The 19,282-nt window shown below is 40.5% G+C and overlaps 1 protein-coding gene across 5 annotated transcripts in view; it reads left to right on the top strand.

Moving 5' to 3' along the window:
- The window catches only part of usp2a (ubiquitin specific peptidase 2a), a 46,270-nt gene that overhangs the window by 13,690 nt on the left and 13,298 nt on the right, over nucleotides 1-19,282 (top strand). Inside the window, exon 1 of one of the 5 annotated variants that reach the window (XM_072454725.1) lies at nucleotides 7,641-7,857. The exons of 3 other annotated variants lie outside the window; for them this stretch is intronic. In XM_072454725.1, coding sequence (XP_072310826.1) covers nucleotides 7,702-7,857 — 156 coding nt within the window. In that variant the 5' untranslated portion in view covers nucleotides 7,641-7,701. Of the gene's footprint in view, nucleotides 1-7,640; nucleotides 7,858-19,282 lie in introns of those variants that run through there. One more of the 5 variants, XM_072454733.1, reaches the window with a different exon arrangement.

Raw genomic sequence — 19,282 nt, 5'->3', positions numbered from 1 at the left:
CCACTTTGGCCAAAAGGGGGCACTGTTGCTCAGAGTAAAAAGGTCAGGGTGTCCAGGAAAAGTCGAAAATACTCTCCTTTTCATTGTGTAATAACAAAGTGACAGCTTCAGAGTGACAGTGGTGACTGTGACTCAGTTTCACAGTAGAATGAACTGCAACATGACAGCAATTCAAAGGCCAAAAACTTTGGTATTTCATCTCTAAATAAAAACATAATAATCTGTTGACCTCATGTAAAATGAAAATGAAAATATACTTTTAATTGAACTAACTTTACAATCAAAACAAGTACTATTTTAATGTTTCGGTTTCTTAAGATGAATCTGTGACTAAATCTAAAGTGTGTGTTTGAACAACAATTTGACACAACTAATGGCGAAATAATCTTAGTCGTATTTTGATGTTCGTAATCATTATGTGGACTATACAGACACTTAAACACATACAAAAAAAACTTTTATAGCAAAGACACAGGCATTATACACTGAAAATGTCAAAAAAAGACAAACTATTTCAGATTTTCCACAATAATACACGCCATTTGTAAATATTCTCTATCTAGAAGGCTTAAGTCCTCATATTTTGACCTTTACCCTCAATGTAATGTAGTTTGAAGGGCTGACATACATTGAATAACCCTCGCTCTCAACCTGTGAATACATGTCATTTTCTGTCCCAGACTTCTTCTCATGTCCGTGACCCAGATAGAGACATTGTAGACAAACAGAATTGCCAGTTGAGTTTTGCGCCTTCACCCTCGACCCCCCGTTCGTGTCTTTTAAGCCCCGTCCTCAGCTCTGTGTCTGAGGCGGCTGAAGTGTTATGAGCGCGGCCAGTTTTAACGACCCGGTCAGAGCCACACTGACCCATTTCCTCTGGGATTAGGCCTGAAACGTCTTACATGAGCAGTGCAGCGGCGAAAGTGCAGACACCAGATTACACCAGATTTGAAGCATTCATAGCATTTTATTGCAATTTCTCAGTACAGGAATATCAATATGTTCATAGCTGTGTTGTATAATATTTGATTTATGATGTAACTGACAGCTGCAGTGATGTGGTTTTAGATTCAAGCCACTGTCATGTTCTTGTAGGCTTAATCTGAATGTAACAAAAGTGCTTGAATGCCTCGTATAGTTTACTGTGTGATTATACTGACAACTCCTGCATTTCAATTATTCATCCATGGATAAAAAAGCAAGCGGTTCCGGCCTGAGTGTTGTAGAATTACATATAATTATAGATCTTACAGATAAAAGTACTTCCACATAATGTATTATACAGTATGTTTATGTTTAATTGACTACTTTCCATTTAACCCTGGTTATGAAAACTAACCCTAACATATGACTTGTGCGTATGTTTTTAGCAGGTTTAGTTGAGCAGAAAAAACCTTTGGCTCGTCCAATTAAAATGGATAGGTTTCTTTATGAGCAGTGTTAACTTTGACCAAAAAAATTATATCGTTGTAAACATTCTTTTTAGTTTTAGTTGACTAAAATTGTGCTTTATCTTTTGTACAGACGTTGTTCCTTAGATGTTGAGTTTGTTTCTGCTCTAGTTTGAGGCTTTGGGACTGGAAAGTAGAACTCGGATCTTGTCTGCGCTGGTTCTTTTTATTAATTTACATTTCATTATTATAATTTGATAAAAAATAAAACAAAATACTTAAGTTGACAAAAATATTAGCACTTTTAGTTGACAAAAATGCATGTACGTTTAGTGATAGTTTTAGTCTTTATGATTACTTTTTATTCCGTTTTTTTTTCTGTTTTAGTCAGAAAAAATTGGACAATGACGAAAAATATGACGAAAATATTTTACTTAACACAGTTCAAGGGGTCACTTCAGTCAGGACAGTTCAAGTGTGGCTGAAACTTGTCAAACGTCAAGGATTGGAAGGAATCAAATTTACAGAATCAGAGTAAAGTGTTAATTCTGAATACGTTTATCATTACTTAATACTCCCATTGTTCAGTTGCATATAACACACTAGACACGCTTTATGTCTCTTGAGTCGGATCAAGGCCTCGTCAGCGGCATCGGGAACGATTCCGAATTGTTTAAAGTTAAGTGTAAAAAATTGGATTGAAATGGATCAATTTAAACTGTATTCGTAGTGTTTCTGTGGTCGTAGTAGTGTTGTGTTCGCCCACAAGCATAAAGGTGTGCGGTTTGATCCCTACTTTGATCAGTTGTTGTTAACTCTTCTTCACCATGTCGCCCATGAATTTGCTTAATCATGTATAAAATGTATCTATGGGTTCTATCTAAGGCTGCATAGTTATGGAAAAAATAATGTGACGTTAATAAGTGCAGTTTCTATCCTCAACTGAGTACGACGTATAAAAGTATTCAAAACAAATCAAATGACTTTTAGTATTAATTTCCTGAACATAAACAACACAAACTTTTAATCATTGCAATTTATCTCACAAAAAATCCAAATTTAATCCTCGGTGACAGAATCTTGATTAAATTCTGATTAATAGCACCGCCCGTTGCCTCTACTTTCATCAGCCCCGTCTGAAGCGCATCACAGAGACGTATCCTCTCTGACCTACACTTTTCTTTGTACTCACTGTGATGCAGCAATGGCACTAAGATTATATTTCAAAACAGTCGGCGATGGGCATCTCTTGTAGTCAGCAGCGAAACGAATGGCAAGCTCCAACATGATTCAGTTTCTGTTATTCGCAGAAAAGTAATCAACACCTGTTACCAGCAGGTTCACAGTTTTAGTGCAAGTCCCCAGCTGTAGCCGTCTGTAATGAGACCGCCTCCCCTTTGCCCCTTCCCTCAGGACAGACCCCGCTCCGAGAGGGCAAGACCCTGCCTCAAGAGGGCAGGTAAAATGGACAAATGCTCAGCCGCCTACTCAGCATTTTGACCACCATTCTTCTTGGGAATGAGTGTTTGCCAAGCGTATTTGGTTCATGGTTGTGGCAGTATGTTGTGATAGTTGTAACCTATTGACAATTGCAGTTTCAGTCAGTCAGTTATGATGGCACATTATAACTAGCTTTTTACATAATATATTTTCTATTGGCATTGTTGTTGAAAACAGACCAATGTCGGCGCGACCGCCTTCCCGCCCATCCATGTATTCTGCTGCGTTTTGCGGCATACCAAACAACGCTCAGTAATTCACTGTTGATGATTGCGTAGTTTGCGATTCAAATCCTGACAAATTGCAAGATCATGCTGAACGCAGACCTGAGCAGGGAGAAAGAGAGAGAGACTTTTTTTCATGGCGTCTCGAGAAGAATATAATCCATGAGTTTCAAACAAATCAGACAATGTTGAGTTTTTCACACAATGGGTAGGGGGCGCTATAGAGTAAATTTGTTACATGGGTATTAATTCTTTCCAATCAGACCGTAATAACTCATTAGTGAGTGAAATATGAGCTCCGTAGATCAATTCCATTAGGCGTGACTTGTCCTTGAATAAACAGGAAAATAAGGCTATTTTAAAGGCATTCTACGCGGCGACCGTAAGGAATATCAACATTTTTTTGAATCTTGATTAAACTACAATGTCTCTAGATGCAAAAAGTGTTGTTTTGAGCTCGATCGGATGAAAAACCTAGGACAAGTACGATGTTGGAAAAAAAAAGTCAACCGTGGCGGCACCCCTTCGATTCAACATGGCTGACTTCCTGTCGAGCCAACAATAAATCATATTAGTAGTTTCTTAATTGTGCTCTTGGTCAAGAAGACCTTTCTAAAACTATTCAGGGAAAGTTCCTTTTTGTCCCATTAATTTGAATTATTTCAGTGTCAATTAGATTTAATCTAGGGATCGATTTCTTTTGACAACCCTAATACTTTTGACCCCACAACTCGTCCCTCGACTGTACACTTTGTGGGCAGCACCTTCGATACCTCGTCAAGCCCACTGTCGAGCCCACTTTTGTGTTGCTCTTCAAAGCAAGCGTCCGGGTCAGAAAGGTCTGGAGAAACTGCGTCGGCGGAGCAAAGTAAACACCATGGCTGTAAACACAAAAATAGCAGCTGCCAGTGCCTCATGGTTCAGTTCATCTTGTGCCATGCTTCTTAGTAAGACAAGCTGCTGGCATGATGACTGGTGCTGCTTGCATTACTGTAACTTGTTTTCTTTTTGTACCAAACTAATTCTACGAAACAGGTTCAGCAAATGGGGCTAACCCGAAGGACAAGGGTTTACTTCTTACTGTTATCGACAACTTCCTGTTTCCCCATAGAAACTTATTTTTATTTTCAGCCTTACGTTTTATGGAAATAGGAACTGAAAACGTCAACTGTCTATCTGTCAAAATCTTGGTATTTTATTGTGGTATTTTATTTTTGTCGACTGTTGATTGACGCAATTAGCAAATCACGAAGGCTGCAATTTTCAAACAAACAACAAAATAGCTTGTTTTATTCTGGATAAACACTGCTAACCCTGTAGTTTAGTTGTTGTACATACATGATCTGAAATACATCCTTTATTAGTTTTTCAGTACATACATCTATTTCTGTTTGAATGTGAACTTTGAACAGACTCCTATTATTAAAACATAAATCTATTTTTTTTTTAATCGCAATCGCATTACTGGTCAGAAAATAACGCAATTAGATATTTTTCCCAAATCGTGCAGCCCTTGCCGCTATATAATCAAGTGTTTTGGAATAATATTCATGTTCTCAGCTGAACATTTGTAACACTTTGGAACATTTTGTGTAATGAAGGGTCCTACTGATATAGAAAACATCAGATGAAGAAAACATTGTGTGAGTAAGTAAATATTGTTTCTGATGAGGGTTGTCAAAAAATGTATAGTATTGAAATTAGATATTCATTTGAGCAAGTATTTATACTGAAAATTGGACCTTTCCTGAATAGTTCTAGAATCTTCTTGGTTTATATATTACAACTATGAGATGGTAATGTTAAAGAAACTATTATTTTATTTTGAATAAAAAAAAATAAAAAAAGTTTAATTCATTAATTGGGGTATTCAAATCAATATTGAACCTTTCCCCATCAAAATTTAGTATAGCCCTCGTGCTATCTTCAGGTCTGGATGAGCCACAGGTTTCTGTAGTAGAACCCTCCACAACATGAAAAAGTGTTCAGATTAAAATGATAGTACCAGGACAACACTATTTTTCTTTTCTTTTCACATAAAACAGAACAGAACACGACCAGAGAGCAAAAACTAAATTTATAGAACACAAATCGCACCGAGCATCCAAAGAAACAAAATCACGGCACATTCAAATCAAAGTAAGAATCTCACCTGAATCTGTCAAAAAGGTCAATTTTCAGTCTGAACACATTTTATTTTTTGAATATCAGCTATGATTACAGTCCAGTCTGTGTCAGCCATTTCTTTGCCATGGCCTTCTTCCCACCTGCCGACCGAGATATCCATCGACTGTGTTCATGGCAGGAGTCCAAAGAGACCCAAATACACAGTTCTAAAATCGAGTGGGATGATGTCAAGGACGACACAATTTCTAATTATTTTTCTGAAACAACCATTGCCTTACCCCTTGCTATACTTTTTCATTCTAAAATGTATTTGCGTACAAAGATAGGAATCCGTGAAATCCCTCATTTGTCCAGGAACGGTATACATAAAAATGAGTAATCTGCATTTCAAAATCAAAAACGTTTTGTCATTTTCAATCTGAAGGTAGACAGTAGCTTGTCTCACTCCTTTATAAATAACGGCTAGTTTTGTAAGGCTTTATAGTCTGCCTCTACAAACGTTTTATGGGTCAGTGGAATGTACCAGTCCACAGTGCCGAACACAAACAAGACATTACTGCCATTGATTCAAGTTATAGTAGTGATTGTGTCCGGTGAAAGTGTTTGTGTACAAGTTACAGTCGAAGATAGTTTCAGTCACAGCGCAGGACATTAGTATTTCGTAAGTTCTTCCTAATAATACTGTGAGTCATTTATAGAAGACAGTATTGTGCTCTGTTGAGTTGGCATTTAGCGGAAGAAACGTATGATTTAGCAATACATTTCAACTGACAACGCAAACACTGGATGTCACTTCCTCTTCGAGCTTGAACGTAAGAGTAAAGAGTGTTGACCGCGAGGAAGTGGCAGTGGCACGCTATCAAACGCACAGACCGCCGCGTTGACCGAACATGGCCTTTTCTCTAGTCATATTGTGCAGCGCCGCAAGATTCAGTTGCGTGGTCATTTTAACTTCTACAATAGCGGTTAGGCATTGTTCGGCAAATCATTGTATGAACAGCGAGTTGGAAAATGTTCTGTCCTTGCATAACATTTCTGTATAGACTTACTCATGAAATAGTCTTAGGGTTTTGGTGGCTCTATTTTATTAAGTATTAGTTTAATTTAGTCATTTTAGTTTCTTATTACAGAGTCTATGTGCAATATTCTTTTTCATACTGTTGAGGCTACAGGCGTTTTCACACACAACAGTACCAAGAATCCCTCAGTCCCTCGACCAGAGAAAGAATGTAAAATGTGTATGTGCTCGGCCTGGTTTAGGAATGTACTTCTTGCTGGTTTGTTGTGTACACAGCTCTCTGGGTCATAAGACATTCATAGGACATTTGTTTCACATGGCAATACAAGTGTGACGTTGGAAAGTTCCACTATAGGCTAGATTTGAGTATTTTAAAAGCAAAAATAAGCTGATCGCCCGTCCATTCAAACATTTTTGGTGGTCAAACTAAATGGAGGAATCTGATTTCTCCCCATCCCACTTGGGGTTAGTTCTGATAGAGTCCTGCATCTGGTCATGTGAAAAATATGTTGTTTATTATGCAACTTCTAATGCTTTAGCCCTGGTTTAAAACAATTAGAAACTTGAAATTGAAATACTGTTGCTTCCTACTTGGATTGCCGCTGTTCTAGTCAAGATTTAGACCATGGGTTTATTTAGACCATGGGTTTATTTAGACCATGGGTTTATTCTATACCAGTCCAGTGTCATTCTCTCCAGGCTTCAGTTAATAGCAGGTTTGCTTATTATTAGCTGCTCTGTGTTAATGGGACACATCCCACGGCCTGGTTCACGGTCTCGTGCGCATCGTAACGCCTATTATACACCGCGACTTATATAACGCCCCTAATGACCGGCTGCGTTACAGATGAGTGAACGGTCTCCTTGGTAATAGCCCCGTAGTGCTTCGGGATCGAGGCAGAAGCGCGCGGAGAGAAAGAAAAGATCGGCCGTGACGCAGGAGGAGAGCGCGCGCGGCCGGCGGCTGGCGCTGGGGCGGGGGGGGCGGGGCGGCGCTGACGTGGGTCTTTCTGACGTCGTCCGTGAGCGGAAAAGAGGGCGGGGCGACAGCCGTGTGCAGCGGGACCGAGCTCTCACCGCGCACAGACCTGCTCCGTAGCCGGGACTCTAGCAATAACACCGCAGCCTCCTTTGGACACGCACTCCGTCTTTCCCGCTGCTCTGCGCGCAATTCCTGGATCTACGGCGCTTTACGCACTCGCGCTTTTACACGGAAAGTCGCCGCCGCTGTCATCGGTATAATCTGTAGTATTTAAGAGTCTTTCCCTCCGCGGATGAATGAAAGCCTTCCTGTCGCGACTTGAGCCACTTGCACCAGCGCGTTCGGGACGGGACGGTACACCCGGAGAAGCGGTCTTTGTTTGTGTCTTTTGTTGTTGTTGTCGTTGACGCACGAGCCTTCCGCCGGTAGCCGGGTGTGCGTCGCGCCGCCAGCAGCAGCATGCCCACCATGCGACAGACCTACACCGTGACAGTGCCCGAGGAGCCCCCGGCGGCCGCGTTCCCCTTCATCAAGCAGGAGATGCGGAGGAAAGGCAGCATGTCCGGCTCCGTGCTGGTGTCAACTTTCGTGGGGCTTCTCATTAACCAAGCCAAGGTAAGTCGCGCATCACCGGCTTGGCTTTGCCCTCCTCCTCCTCCCGGTCCTCTCACGGCACGTACGGGACCCCGGGAGCCTCGTCGCGGGCTCCATTCACAAAATACGTGCCCTCGCAGCATCACAGAACGGCAAACACGCTGCGTTCGTGCTCGTGTCCTTGTCTTCTTGCGCGCGGAATAGGGCACGCGACCGGGTTTTGACGCTGTGTTTTTTGTGCGCAGCGCGACTGTGATCGGTGCGCGCATTGTCTCCGCATGTTATGTCATCGCAGCAGCAACCAGTGTGGACAAAGGCACGGATTAAAACTTATTCAAATGGAAAAAAGCCGTAACAAGTTTCCATAGGTTATAATAGCGGACAGTGCATTTTCATTCCCATTAACTGATTGTTACGTTGTCTTGCATGGGAACTGTTGGGTTATTTGTAGGAAATTAAATCTGTTCCGCTGTTTACCAGGATGTGTAAGGTGACATAATATTTAGTGTATGATCTGAATGTTGAACGGTGAGTCATTGTGGAGGTAAAGCCGCCGTGTTGAAGCCTCTGTGCCGCGCTGTGCCAGGATCAGTGGGCCTTCACTGGCAGGTCACAGCTTATATAAGCACAGCTTAATCCCCCCATATAGCTACTCCTACTACACTGGCCTCATACATCAACATAGGCTCTTACAAAGGGGGACATAAGACATGGCCTTTTAATGCAGGCGCCTTAATGCTCTGACCTGTGCACTGCCTCTGGGCTTTTCCATAGAGTGAAATATAGGTGGATTCAGACGTATTAACACAGCGGATGGCAACTCTTTTTTGATTTTGATAGTGTCATATATTGAAAAGACTGGAAAATTGTACAATACCATCAGTTGTACGCAGTAATTTGGTCCAAATGTAATTAAGTCTTATCTATAATGGCCTTTAGGGAAGGGACAAGACACGATTCCCACAAAACAACACCAGGTCCACAAGAACGAGAGGAGATTTTGACATAAAACATAAATTGTACAGCTTCGTTCACAATTTTGGCGCCACACAATTTCAGACTTATTTTATTGTATATTTTTGCTGACGTTGTTGCACTGTTGCTTTCTGGAACAACAGCTTTAAAGAAGCGTTAACCCTTTGTCTAAAGCAAATCTAAACACATGGGAGAAAAGCTCACAAGATCATTTTCCTCGTGTGCATCTTGTGGCAATTCAATCTTGTTGCCAGATCTTGTGGCACGAGATCCTGTCCCATCCCTAATTATGTTAATGTACGATGTTCCTGTAGCAATTCTGTAGTGAGAGTGTAACGAGGAATGTATGACAACCACTTTCTAAAATCATATTACAGATGCCAAAAACTTGTGACTTATTCATTTGACTATACATCAGAACTTAAATGGTTGTACTTGCATTGTGCTCCTACTATGGTAATGGCACATTACTTGTAAATTGGCATATCACAGCAAAAAGCAAGAGAAATGACTTTGATTTGAACTCTGATGGATGTGTTTATTCTCCTGCCACTGCATGGAGTGGAGCCGCCATGTGCCAGCTCGGTTATGTAATAAAATAACATTAGAAAACACTTGGCCAGAGCTGGCAGCGTGGCTCGGCTCGATGTTGTTGTTTTTGTTGTCGCCGTCACCCACCTGCTCCTCCTGGGCCACCGCTTCTTCCCTCTGCTCGTGAGCGATCGTTGCCCTTTTTTTTTTTTTTACCTTTCGGATCACGGAGCTCGCCCTCAGCCCGTTCCCAGGAATATGGAGAGACGGAAAGAGAGAGAGAGAGCACAGCAGCATCCACAGCTGGGGAGGTCAAAGTGCGATTCAGAGAGAGCTCCTAGCGCGGTCACGTGCGTAAACAAATTTGGACTGCGGTAGGGCTGCTCACAATGGAAAATCCGTGAGTATTTAACAGTCAAATTGAACAAAATCTAACCCTGTCACGTACTCAAACTGAATCATTGAGGGCTAAATCAGGGAATTTGGAAATATATGATCAGGAAATGTAATTAGAAGGTCTTGATGGGAAAGTAAGGGTGGGCGGTGGTGACAAAAATGAATATTTCAGTGTTTCGATGTTGATAGTCAGGCGATATTACGTAAATCTGACAGGAATGTGTCAAAACATGTCTCTAAATATTTAGTTGAGGGTTAAATATGAGACACATGTGAAATGTCTGTCAAATGATCACAAAAATACAGAAAAAATCACCTTATATTCTTATTTAAAAGTAATTGTTGTATGGAAATGACAAAAGTCCAGATGCAGATCGTTATCAGTTGTTAAATGGCTCGATTTGCCCTCCATTTCATCGCTATGGTGAAGTACTTCAAAGCGAAAGAAAACAGAAACAAATATTTTTGTGATGCCTTGTGAAAGAGCCAGGCATTTGGCCTTTAGTTGACTCACCTTGTGGCTTGACAGGCTCAAACATTATATAAACAAGTGAATATGTCAGGTTAATTGTTAAACCGTATGATGCAATAAGCGGTCACACAGGTGAGACAGTTTGAGCTTAGAATAGAGGAATATAAATGCAGTTTGTTTGATAAAAGAACTCAACTGTTAATATAGCTGATCAGTTTATTATAGCCTTTTCTATGCAGCCAACATGCTAAGATCAATACGGAAGCTATTAATTTGCCGCTGAAGCGGGTTTCTCCCTGTTGAAGTGAGGCCTGTGTGTTTCATAAGAGGCTGTGGTCTGTCAGGCTCTCACACATTTCTTAGTTTTGACCGACGCCGACACAGGGCTGGTTTAAAGAGTAGAGCACTTCTCTTCCTCTGTGAGTCTTTTCTCTGTAGAGACCTGCATGCCAGCGTGAAGACGGGCGCGTTACATAAGACAGTGTAAGAATGCTCTCCTTTATGCTCCCATGTGCTGGAGCTGTCAGCCGGACAATGTGAGAAGAGCTGAAGGCAAAAAGCAGTAGGGCCTATGTGCTCTCTTAATGGACACTATACAGCCGTATTTAGGCCTCCACAATATCACAAATGCATCATAGTATTACAAGTATCAGAAATAACAAAATATTGAAACAATATTTAATTGTTATTGCAGAAATCAGTTAAATTATCCAGGCATGGGACGTATTCGGGTCCAGTAGAAATATCAGCTGATATCAATAGAAATGTTCAAAAGAATAGCTATTCGACAAAAAAAATGACACAATTAATTTATTTAGTTATTATGTTTACAAAGTGAAAAGTTATTTTGTGACATTTTACTTCAATTTAAGATGGATTTGTGGGCCTTGCTATGGATTTAAAAATAAAAATATCAGGCAAATATCAGTTATTTGCTCAGTAAACGATACAATTTTGTAGCATTGATGATAACAATAGTATATTATTTGATTTAGTGGTTTGGTAGAGGTCTGTAGGAAAAATGTAGAACGTAAACAATTTAAAAGTGTATGTATTTTCTGATTCTTCCTGGAGATGTAAAACACAGCGCTTTCAAAGCAGCTTCATCCCAGCAGCTTCATCCCCGCAGCTGTTAGCTTGCTAAATAAGCAGTAACTCGCATCCCAATTGTTCATCTGTGTGGTCCTTTTTAATGCTGACTGTTAAAGTATAAGTTGTGTTTTTGTATTTTTTAGCACTGGGGGTTCTTTCTAATTGTTTTTAATCTATGACCTTATGTCTATTTGTTTTATTATGTGTGTGGTGCATGAACGCCAACACCAAACCCATTCTCCCTATGCGTATAAATAAAGTTAACTGAACCTGAACCTGTATTTAGATTGTTGATGAGGTCTCTGCTGTCACTTTGAGGCTCTGTTCTGTCATATAATAAACAGTTAATAATTAGATCAATGAAGTAGCCCAAAATTACCCATCATCTAGTACATGTTTTCCCATATTTTGGCACTCTACTCTGTTTCAACGTCTCTAAACCAGCCGTTCTCACAGTAATACAATCCTATTGCTGTTTACTTGACGGCGATGTGAGTCGCGGCGGCCGCTCGTCGCCGCTCGCTGGCACGGCGGGCTCCCGTGTGCTGCTAAAATAACATCAGGTTGACTCACATTCCCCGTGTAGTGTCATGATGCGTGTGACTCAAAAGAGGAGCTGTCACATGGGAAGAAGAGGGAGATTGTTTATGATGCCCAAACTCGGGTCAGAACAGATTGTGCTGCCGTTTCGCTCTCACACGGCTTTGCCAATCAGCAGTTGGCGTGGGGCGCTGTCAGGTGCGCTCGGGCCGCCCGCTGCTCCAGTGTGAAGAGAGTGGTTTACGTCTGCACAGATTCAGCACAAAGGGGAGAAAGTGCTGCTGATTTAGGGTTTACTGTGGGAAACAACCTAATTAAAATCCGTACATTTATACCTTACTGGGCAATTTTAACCAGTGAACTACTATTTTTTTGAGTTTTTATTTATTAATTTACCTCTATATAACCAGGAAAGACTCACTGCAGCATCTATTGTACATGTTTTTAGTGTCGCCCAGTAAACCAGAGCTAATACATTCAATGTGTTTGTCAAGAGAGACATTGTTCTTTATAGCCGATCCAATTATGTATGGCAAAATGATAAATACTCATTTTGATAGTTGTATACAATACGGTTGTTAAAAGTATGGAAAATCATACATTGATACTCATTTGAACTAAAAATAAATAAAAAATAACAGAATAAACTAAATTTGGCCTTTCCAGAACATTTTTAGAATGATCTTGAGCTTCAGCAGAACTAGTACACAAAGTAATATTATTTTGTGTGGATCAGTCTATCGTTTTAAACCTTTAATTTGCATCGTAGTATCGAGAATCAAGTGTTTTCCTTTGAATCGAAATAGAGTTTGACAACAATAGTAAGATAAGATAAGATAAGATATTCCTTTATTGTCCCACATGGGGAAATTTCATTGGTGCAACGCAGGTAGATACAGAGGTAGATACAGAAGAACAGATCACTTATAGAAAGTCTGAAAAACACTTTCAGTAGAAGATCTCCTATAAATAAATAAAAACTCCCATAGACAAATAAATACATAAATACCATTGCATGTGATCCCGACAGTAATTGCACATGAATATGTGTCACGACAGCACATAGATTGCACATGAATTTCACAGTAATTGCACATACGACAGAATTGCACATCAGTATTAGGTTAGGTCAGTATTGCGACGGGATAACGTGGCGATCTCCGGGTAAGAGGACTGTTCTCCGCAGTTTCATGAGTTCCTCCTTTGCGGAAACGCGGTACGCCGCCGGCCGGGGGGCGGGGCCAGAGGCGGGGGCGGGGCCGGAGCCGGGGGCGGGGCCGGAGCCGGGGGACTCAGAGCCAAGACACATCGCAACGACACGACGAAAACACTCAATCCAGCCGAATAAAGTCAAAACAAGTTAATTTAAAGCGATTCCAATGCGTGTCCCGATCGTTCGTGAAGTTCCTCTTTCATATAAACGTGTATATAAACGTGTACCGACGACACGCCGTACTTTAGCGCGGCCGGAGGGCGCGCGGGGGGGGGGGGGGGGGGGGGGGGGCTGGTGGGCTCGCTCGGAGCTAGCTCACGTCACAACAACACAATGAACGCAACGAAAAACGCTCAAATCCAGCCGAAAAAAGTCAAAAACAGTTGAATTAAAAAACTATTCCAGCGCGTGTCCCTATCGTACAGTAAAGTAGAAAAAATATACTTAATATATTTACAAAATATAGGAGATAAAGCACAATAAGTGTGAGAAAGAAGAGAGAGCGTTTACACCGGGCTGCCAGCTGTACCAGCGCCTTATGATAATAGTATACAATACAATTGAATGTTGAATTTCATACATAAACATGAACTTAAATAACTTATTAGAATCTAGAGCAATCATCATCTTGTAATATAAACAAACCCACAAAATATAATCATAGTCATGTTTTTCAGATTTAACTTGATTTAGGTAGCGTTGCATAAAGACACCTAAAGCTCTCTGCTCTTATGCTGCAGATTTCGTTGTATAATTATTCCCTCGAGCTGGACTTTAGTTTGGCCAAAGCTGCTGTTGGGATTTCATTAGGCGTTATCGTTTGTAACCTCAGTGAACCTGTTATTTTTTAATAGCTAGGTTACTACGCTGCCAGTGTGTGGGCAAGTGCATTTTGTTTGTTGGATTTGGAAGATAGAACAATCAGCAGGTTTCCTGTCTAAAAAGCTTGTCTAAAAAGTAACTCGGCAGATAATGTGTGCTGTTCTTATCTGGTAGTTTAATATAAATCTGCCTGTGTGTGCTCCACAGCTCAGTCACCCTAATATCACACAAAGGAATGTCTGATGTGAATGTCGTGGATGTCACAAACTCAAAGTGTGTGGCGTTTTCACAGCCGGATTCCAAAGATCGTGTTTGATGTCAACACATGCGTGCGCCGGTTTAATCCCTCGGCTTTCTGCCAAAGGTTATGAAGTTCAAGAGGAGCACATAGACAGGAAGTAATGTTTAACTAGCATCATCATAGAGGAACATACTCTATGATAGATCTATGGAAAGAGCTTATAAATAGACTGGACCACCTTAGATAAGGGCATGGAAGACGGTGCACTGTTCCTCACTGATGCAGGTTAGTGTAGTATTGCAGAACATGTTATGATCCCTCAGTTAAAGTCGCACATTGTGACCAAAATTATGTAAAAATCCATTACAAACTGGTTTTGACTGGACCGACGCTAGTGTCAAAATGGGTTTCGAGTAGTGTTGCCACGATACACAAACTAAGGACACTCAGTATCAACTTTTATATCACAATGATCAAATAAATGTTTTCTTTTAAACAATAGAATATCATTTTTTGGCCTGAAGGCTTTATTAGACAGCGTGAAATGGGGATGAGCGAAGGGAAGACATGCAGCAAATTATCAAATCCGGTATTCAAACAATACTGCAGCCGGCTGCACATGGAGCCTGGCGTAGGCGCTGCCAGCTTAACCACTCGACCACCAGGTTGCGCCGTATCTAATTTTCAGTAGTTTTGACAACCCTAGTCAAGGGCAGATAGTGTTGCTATTGCCTTGTAAATTCTCTAACTTTTAGCTTGAAGTTCATTTGTTTTAAATCCAAATCTGTGCATTATTTGTAGAGCAGCTCATCTGGACGTGCGGCAGCTACAGTAAAAGTAGTCTAGTCTTTCAGTGACTTCTCAAAGTCTAAACAATGTGTGGTGTAGGCACAGCCACCTGGCACAGGGCTTTCATTGTTGGAGCGTCCTGTTTAGTCTTGAGGATTATACTTTTGGCTTCCTCCCTCTCACCTGCTTTGACCCACTGCCTGTGTCCCAAGCCGCGCTCCTCTTGCCCACAACCCACACTTCTTCCACTTAATTGAGCCCAATGGACTGACTTTATTTACACTGGGCTGGGCAGGTGCCAAAAGAAGCATTTTCTGCTGTGTCTAATTCCAAGCTTTCGGAAGTGAAGGCCCAGTTCAAACTGCAGTGGGAATGCTTTTAGTGTGGTCTCTCCTGATCCGGATGGTTTAAGACCTCAGAGGGGTTGTGTTTCCAAAGTGGTGCACTTCCATGAAAAGACCATTTATCCATGGTTACCCAATGGACTGTTTTTGTGCAGTGTGCATCAGAGAGATTATTTTCCATCAGTAATTCTGCAACATCGTTTTATATGAGAAGTTCAGCATCAATAGCCAGTGAATAGCCTTTACTATGAATTGATTGGCGTAATTGATTTGCTGAACCTAATCATTTTGCTGGAACTATACAACTCAGTTCTGTAGTGGGTTTTGTAAATGACTCATATCTCATATAAGTTGCTTCATTCAGCTTACTCAAGTTTAAGTAAAATGCATTTTTAAATATCAGTTTGTATGTAAAACTTGTTCACAATCAGATGACTGGATAGTGTTTTCCATAATTTCAAGCTTTAGATACACTTGAGTTACTGAAAAAGTAGATTGTACTCTTGATAATCATGTGATTTTGTGATTCTTAGTGAAGTACTTGGTGGACAAAGTTCTTATGGAAGGGACAATGTTAACTATATTTGTATACTGTAACTGCTGGTTTTGGCTATTGGCAGCTGCTATCAAACTCGATAGCCTTGTTTTCTGAAAGATCCAGTTGGGCAAATACTATTCTTATATTAAGAAAACTCTCTTGACCGATTAACATTGTCAAGAGAATTTTTGACCGACTGAGCGCTGCAGGGTTTGGGCCAGTGGAGTACAAAACTATTTCGGAAACAGACATAATTTATATAGACCGCAAACAGAGTTGTTCCAAGGATTGACCCCTGAGGCACGCCTCTTTAAACACGGAGCGGCTGAGAAAACTGAGAATCAATATTATTTACCTGTTGCACCCAGTCTAACAACAATGTTAAAGGCCATATAAGTCCTAACTCGCTTCTGCTGTCCAAAGTTCATCATGAGTGAATGTTTAGAATGCATTTGACTGGGTTTTAACAGCCAGACTCCTGCTCTTGCTTGTTATTCATAGACACACACTGCGCTCTCTGAGGAGGAGGAGGAGAATCATATCACATTTGCATAACAGTATTAGTCGTCATTAGTCATGCAGCAGCTTGGGCCGGATCTCACACATGTGCTACATTAAATATCTGTCGGGGCGCTTTAGGATGTAAGACCTGTGCATAAGGAGCAGGATTTGACTTGGATTTGACTGAAAGAGCTCGATGACTAATTCTGGATCTGCGCAAATGAAGACAGAGGAAGTTATTACGTAGTGTCAAAAATGAAATATTTCTGTAGTGTAAAAAGAGAGTATGAATGAGTCAATGAGTTGGTGAGTGCTACAGTATACTTCCTATTAAATGTTTGTGGTAAATCTGTATTTTTTTTGACAGTAAATTGAAAAAGCTGCGGTTGTTTTCACAGATCCCGTTTTATTGGAGCTCAACATTTTACAGTCTCGTATTGAAATTTAGCATCTGACCTCTGGAATGTGACTTTTTTTCCTTTTATTTCAAGGACCACAAACTCAATCATGTCCTCTATTATTGTTACTTTGAATAGAATAACAGAGTAAATGCTTCTGGCGTCGAGTTCCTGCGTAAGCCACAGCTGTCAATCCGTTGCGCTAACTTTGACTCCAGTTGTCACACTGATGTCACCGCGTCCTCTGGCTCTAAGGTCGCGCACACAAAAAAACTCAAACGTGTTGCTACAGAAACAGAGTTGGCCGCACGCCCCTCAAGAATGACGCGTCGGTGGGGGGGCGGCCTCAGCCTCAGCCAATCGCAAACGGTCAGTGGAAGCAGCAGGCGATATTAAAAGAGAGGCTGCTATTTCGGGGGCCGCAATGTCAGACGATGTGCTTTTGAGCGTTTGTGTTGAGATTACGAAACCTGGAACTGGCAGCGAGGAGCATGTCCTGCCTCGTGTCACAAGAGGGGCGGTCCATTGTGGATCGGAGCGCTCGGCAGGACGTCTGTGTTCAGTTACGTGTCCAATAAGAAGGCCCGTTCACCTCTGAGGAATGCACTAAAAGCAGGATTTAGATAAGCCACTGAGGTGTTGGTTCATAAAGCACTTTTTCCATTCATTTGATGCTTTTTCTTGGAAGATGGTGACATTATGAAAAAAACAAGAAATGACTTGGGTAATTGAAGTCATGATCTACTATTATTTTTACTGTTGAAGGTTAACTTGAAGAGGACAAAAACACTTGTTGTCATTTCCGAGGCTTTAAGTATTTGTGGGCGCTCGATGTCAATATTTTGTCACCCGAGCAGAGACTGAAAATTACATTTACTTCCTTAAAACACAATTAACATAGAACAAATAAACATTGTGATTATCTTTCATGCAGCTACAGAATAGCTCAATACATTCAATAAAATTTAAAACATTGAAAACTAAAAAAAAAACGATTTGTCAACATCTATTTCTTGCAATAATTTTTTGGTAGTTGATTCTTTTTCTTTGGTGTTTTATGGCGGTTGGTATCCAAGTGTTAAAATGTACAGACCCATGTATAGACCCTTTAATTGCACAGCCCAATGGTGAATATACAAATGGCTCTTCCTGTACAATAATGAGATAATCTCCTGAATCATGTCACTAATAAAACACACAAACAGCTGATCAGAAGCTGGTTTGAGTCCAAAAAAGTCCTCAAGAGAGAAAAATACCAGGCCTAGACTTACAAGGTTATCATGAACTCCCAAAATCTACTAACTGTGTTCATAAAGTTTACGTGATACGGGCGATTAGATTATTTGATCTGTAAATAAAAGGCCTACATCTAATGGGTCATTTTATATTGTTGTTAATGTAAAATTGTATTAAGTATATTACTGCATCATACATGGCCGCATAAAGACGTGTAGTTTATTATATCATCACAAAGTATCATACCATATTTGGACCCATAGACTGGATTGTGAGCTTTGTGAAATGGGGTGAAGCGTGAGGAGAGACATTCAGCAGGTTATCTCCCAACGCTGAGTCAAACATAAGCGCTTCAACCAATCCTTTAGTCATAATGTATATTTCTAAGAAGTAGGGGTGTGCAAAATAAAAAAATATATATATATATATCTTGATATCCCGATAACAATATTCATGTCAATGCAACAGAAATGTGTTAAAACATGTCTTTAAATGTATATGTTGAGGTTTAATTCTCAAATGCCTCCTTAAAGTTCACAACATCACTATAAATCACTATAAATATAAATATATTCTCAATTCAAACAATGCTGACAATATTATCTACACTTCGACATATTGCCCACCTCTACTAAGAAGCAAAAAGAACCATCGTGCAGTCTGCGATATCTGAAGGGAAACCGCAGCTAAAACCGGATCAGTACTTCATTTAATCATGTGTGAGAGTAGTATCGGTCTCCTGTGAGGGCCCAGCATATTGTGTAGTCTGCGATATCTGAAGGGAAACCGCAGCTGATCAGTACTTCATTTAATCATGTGTGAGAGTAGTATCGGTCTCCTGTGAGGGCCCAACATGGCTGACTTGCATTAGCTCAGACTGGAGCGGCTCAGGCTCAGATCGGTTTCAGTTGTTTGGTGCGATCAGGTGACCACTGCTCAGTTCTGCTCGCCGCGCACAGGATACTAGCTCGGGTTACGGCCAGGCTGCTTCGATACGGTCCACTGCGCACTTTAGATTAGCCACAAGTTTTACTCTATGAAAAGTATTGTTACTTCAAAATGATAGTAGTAGAGATTAGAAACTAGAGTACACGTCTATAGTTTGGTTCAATTTCGTTTTGTAGCTATTTACATTTGTTCTATACAGACGTTCATGAATGTGCTTTGTCCCTATAAATAAACAAATACATAAATACATAGAAAAATAATTAAATAACTTTTGATGTAATCTGTTGTAATCAGACAAAAAACATGAAAAAAATGGCAAAAAATCAAATTAAACTAAAAAAACTAAAAATGTTAACATTATGAAAGGCTTTTTTTGTAATTATTTTTTTGTAACATATTTTAGAAACCAC

The sequence above is a fragment of the Eucyclogobius newberryi genome, unplaced genomic scaffold, assembly GCF_026437365.1.
Source record: "Eucyclogobius newberryi isolate DKJ021-1_F unplaced genomic scaffold, fEucNew1.0.hap1 SCAF_10, whole genome shotgun sequence".
NCBI classification, from domain to species: domain Eukaryota; kingdom Metazoa; phylum Chordata; class Actinopteri; order Gobiiformes; family Gobiidae; genus Eucyclogobius; species Eucyclogobius newberryi.
This window is presented reverse-complemented; position numbering and strand designations above follow the sequence as displayed.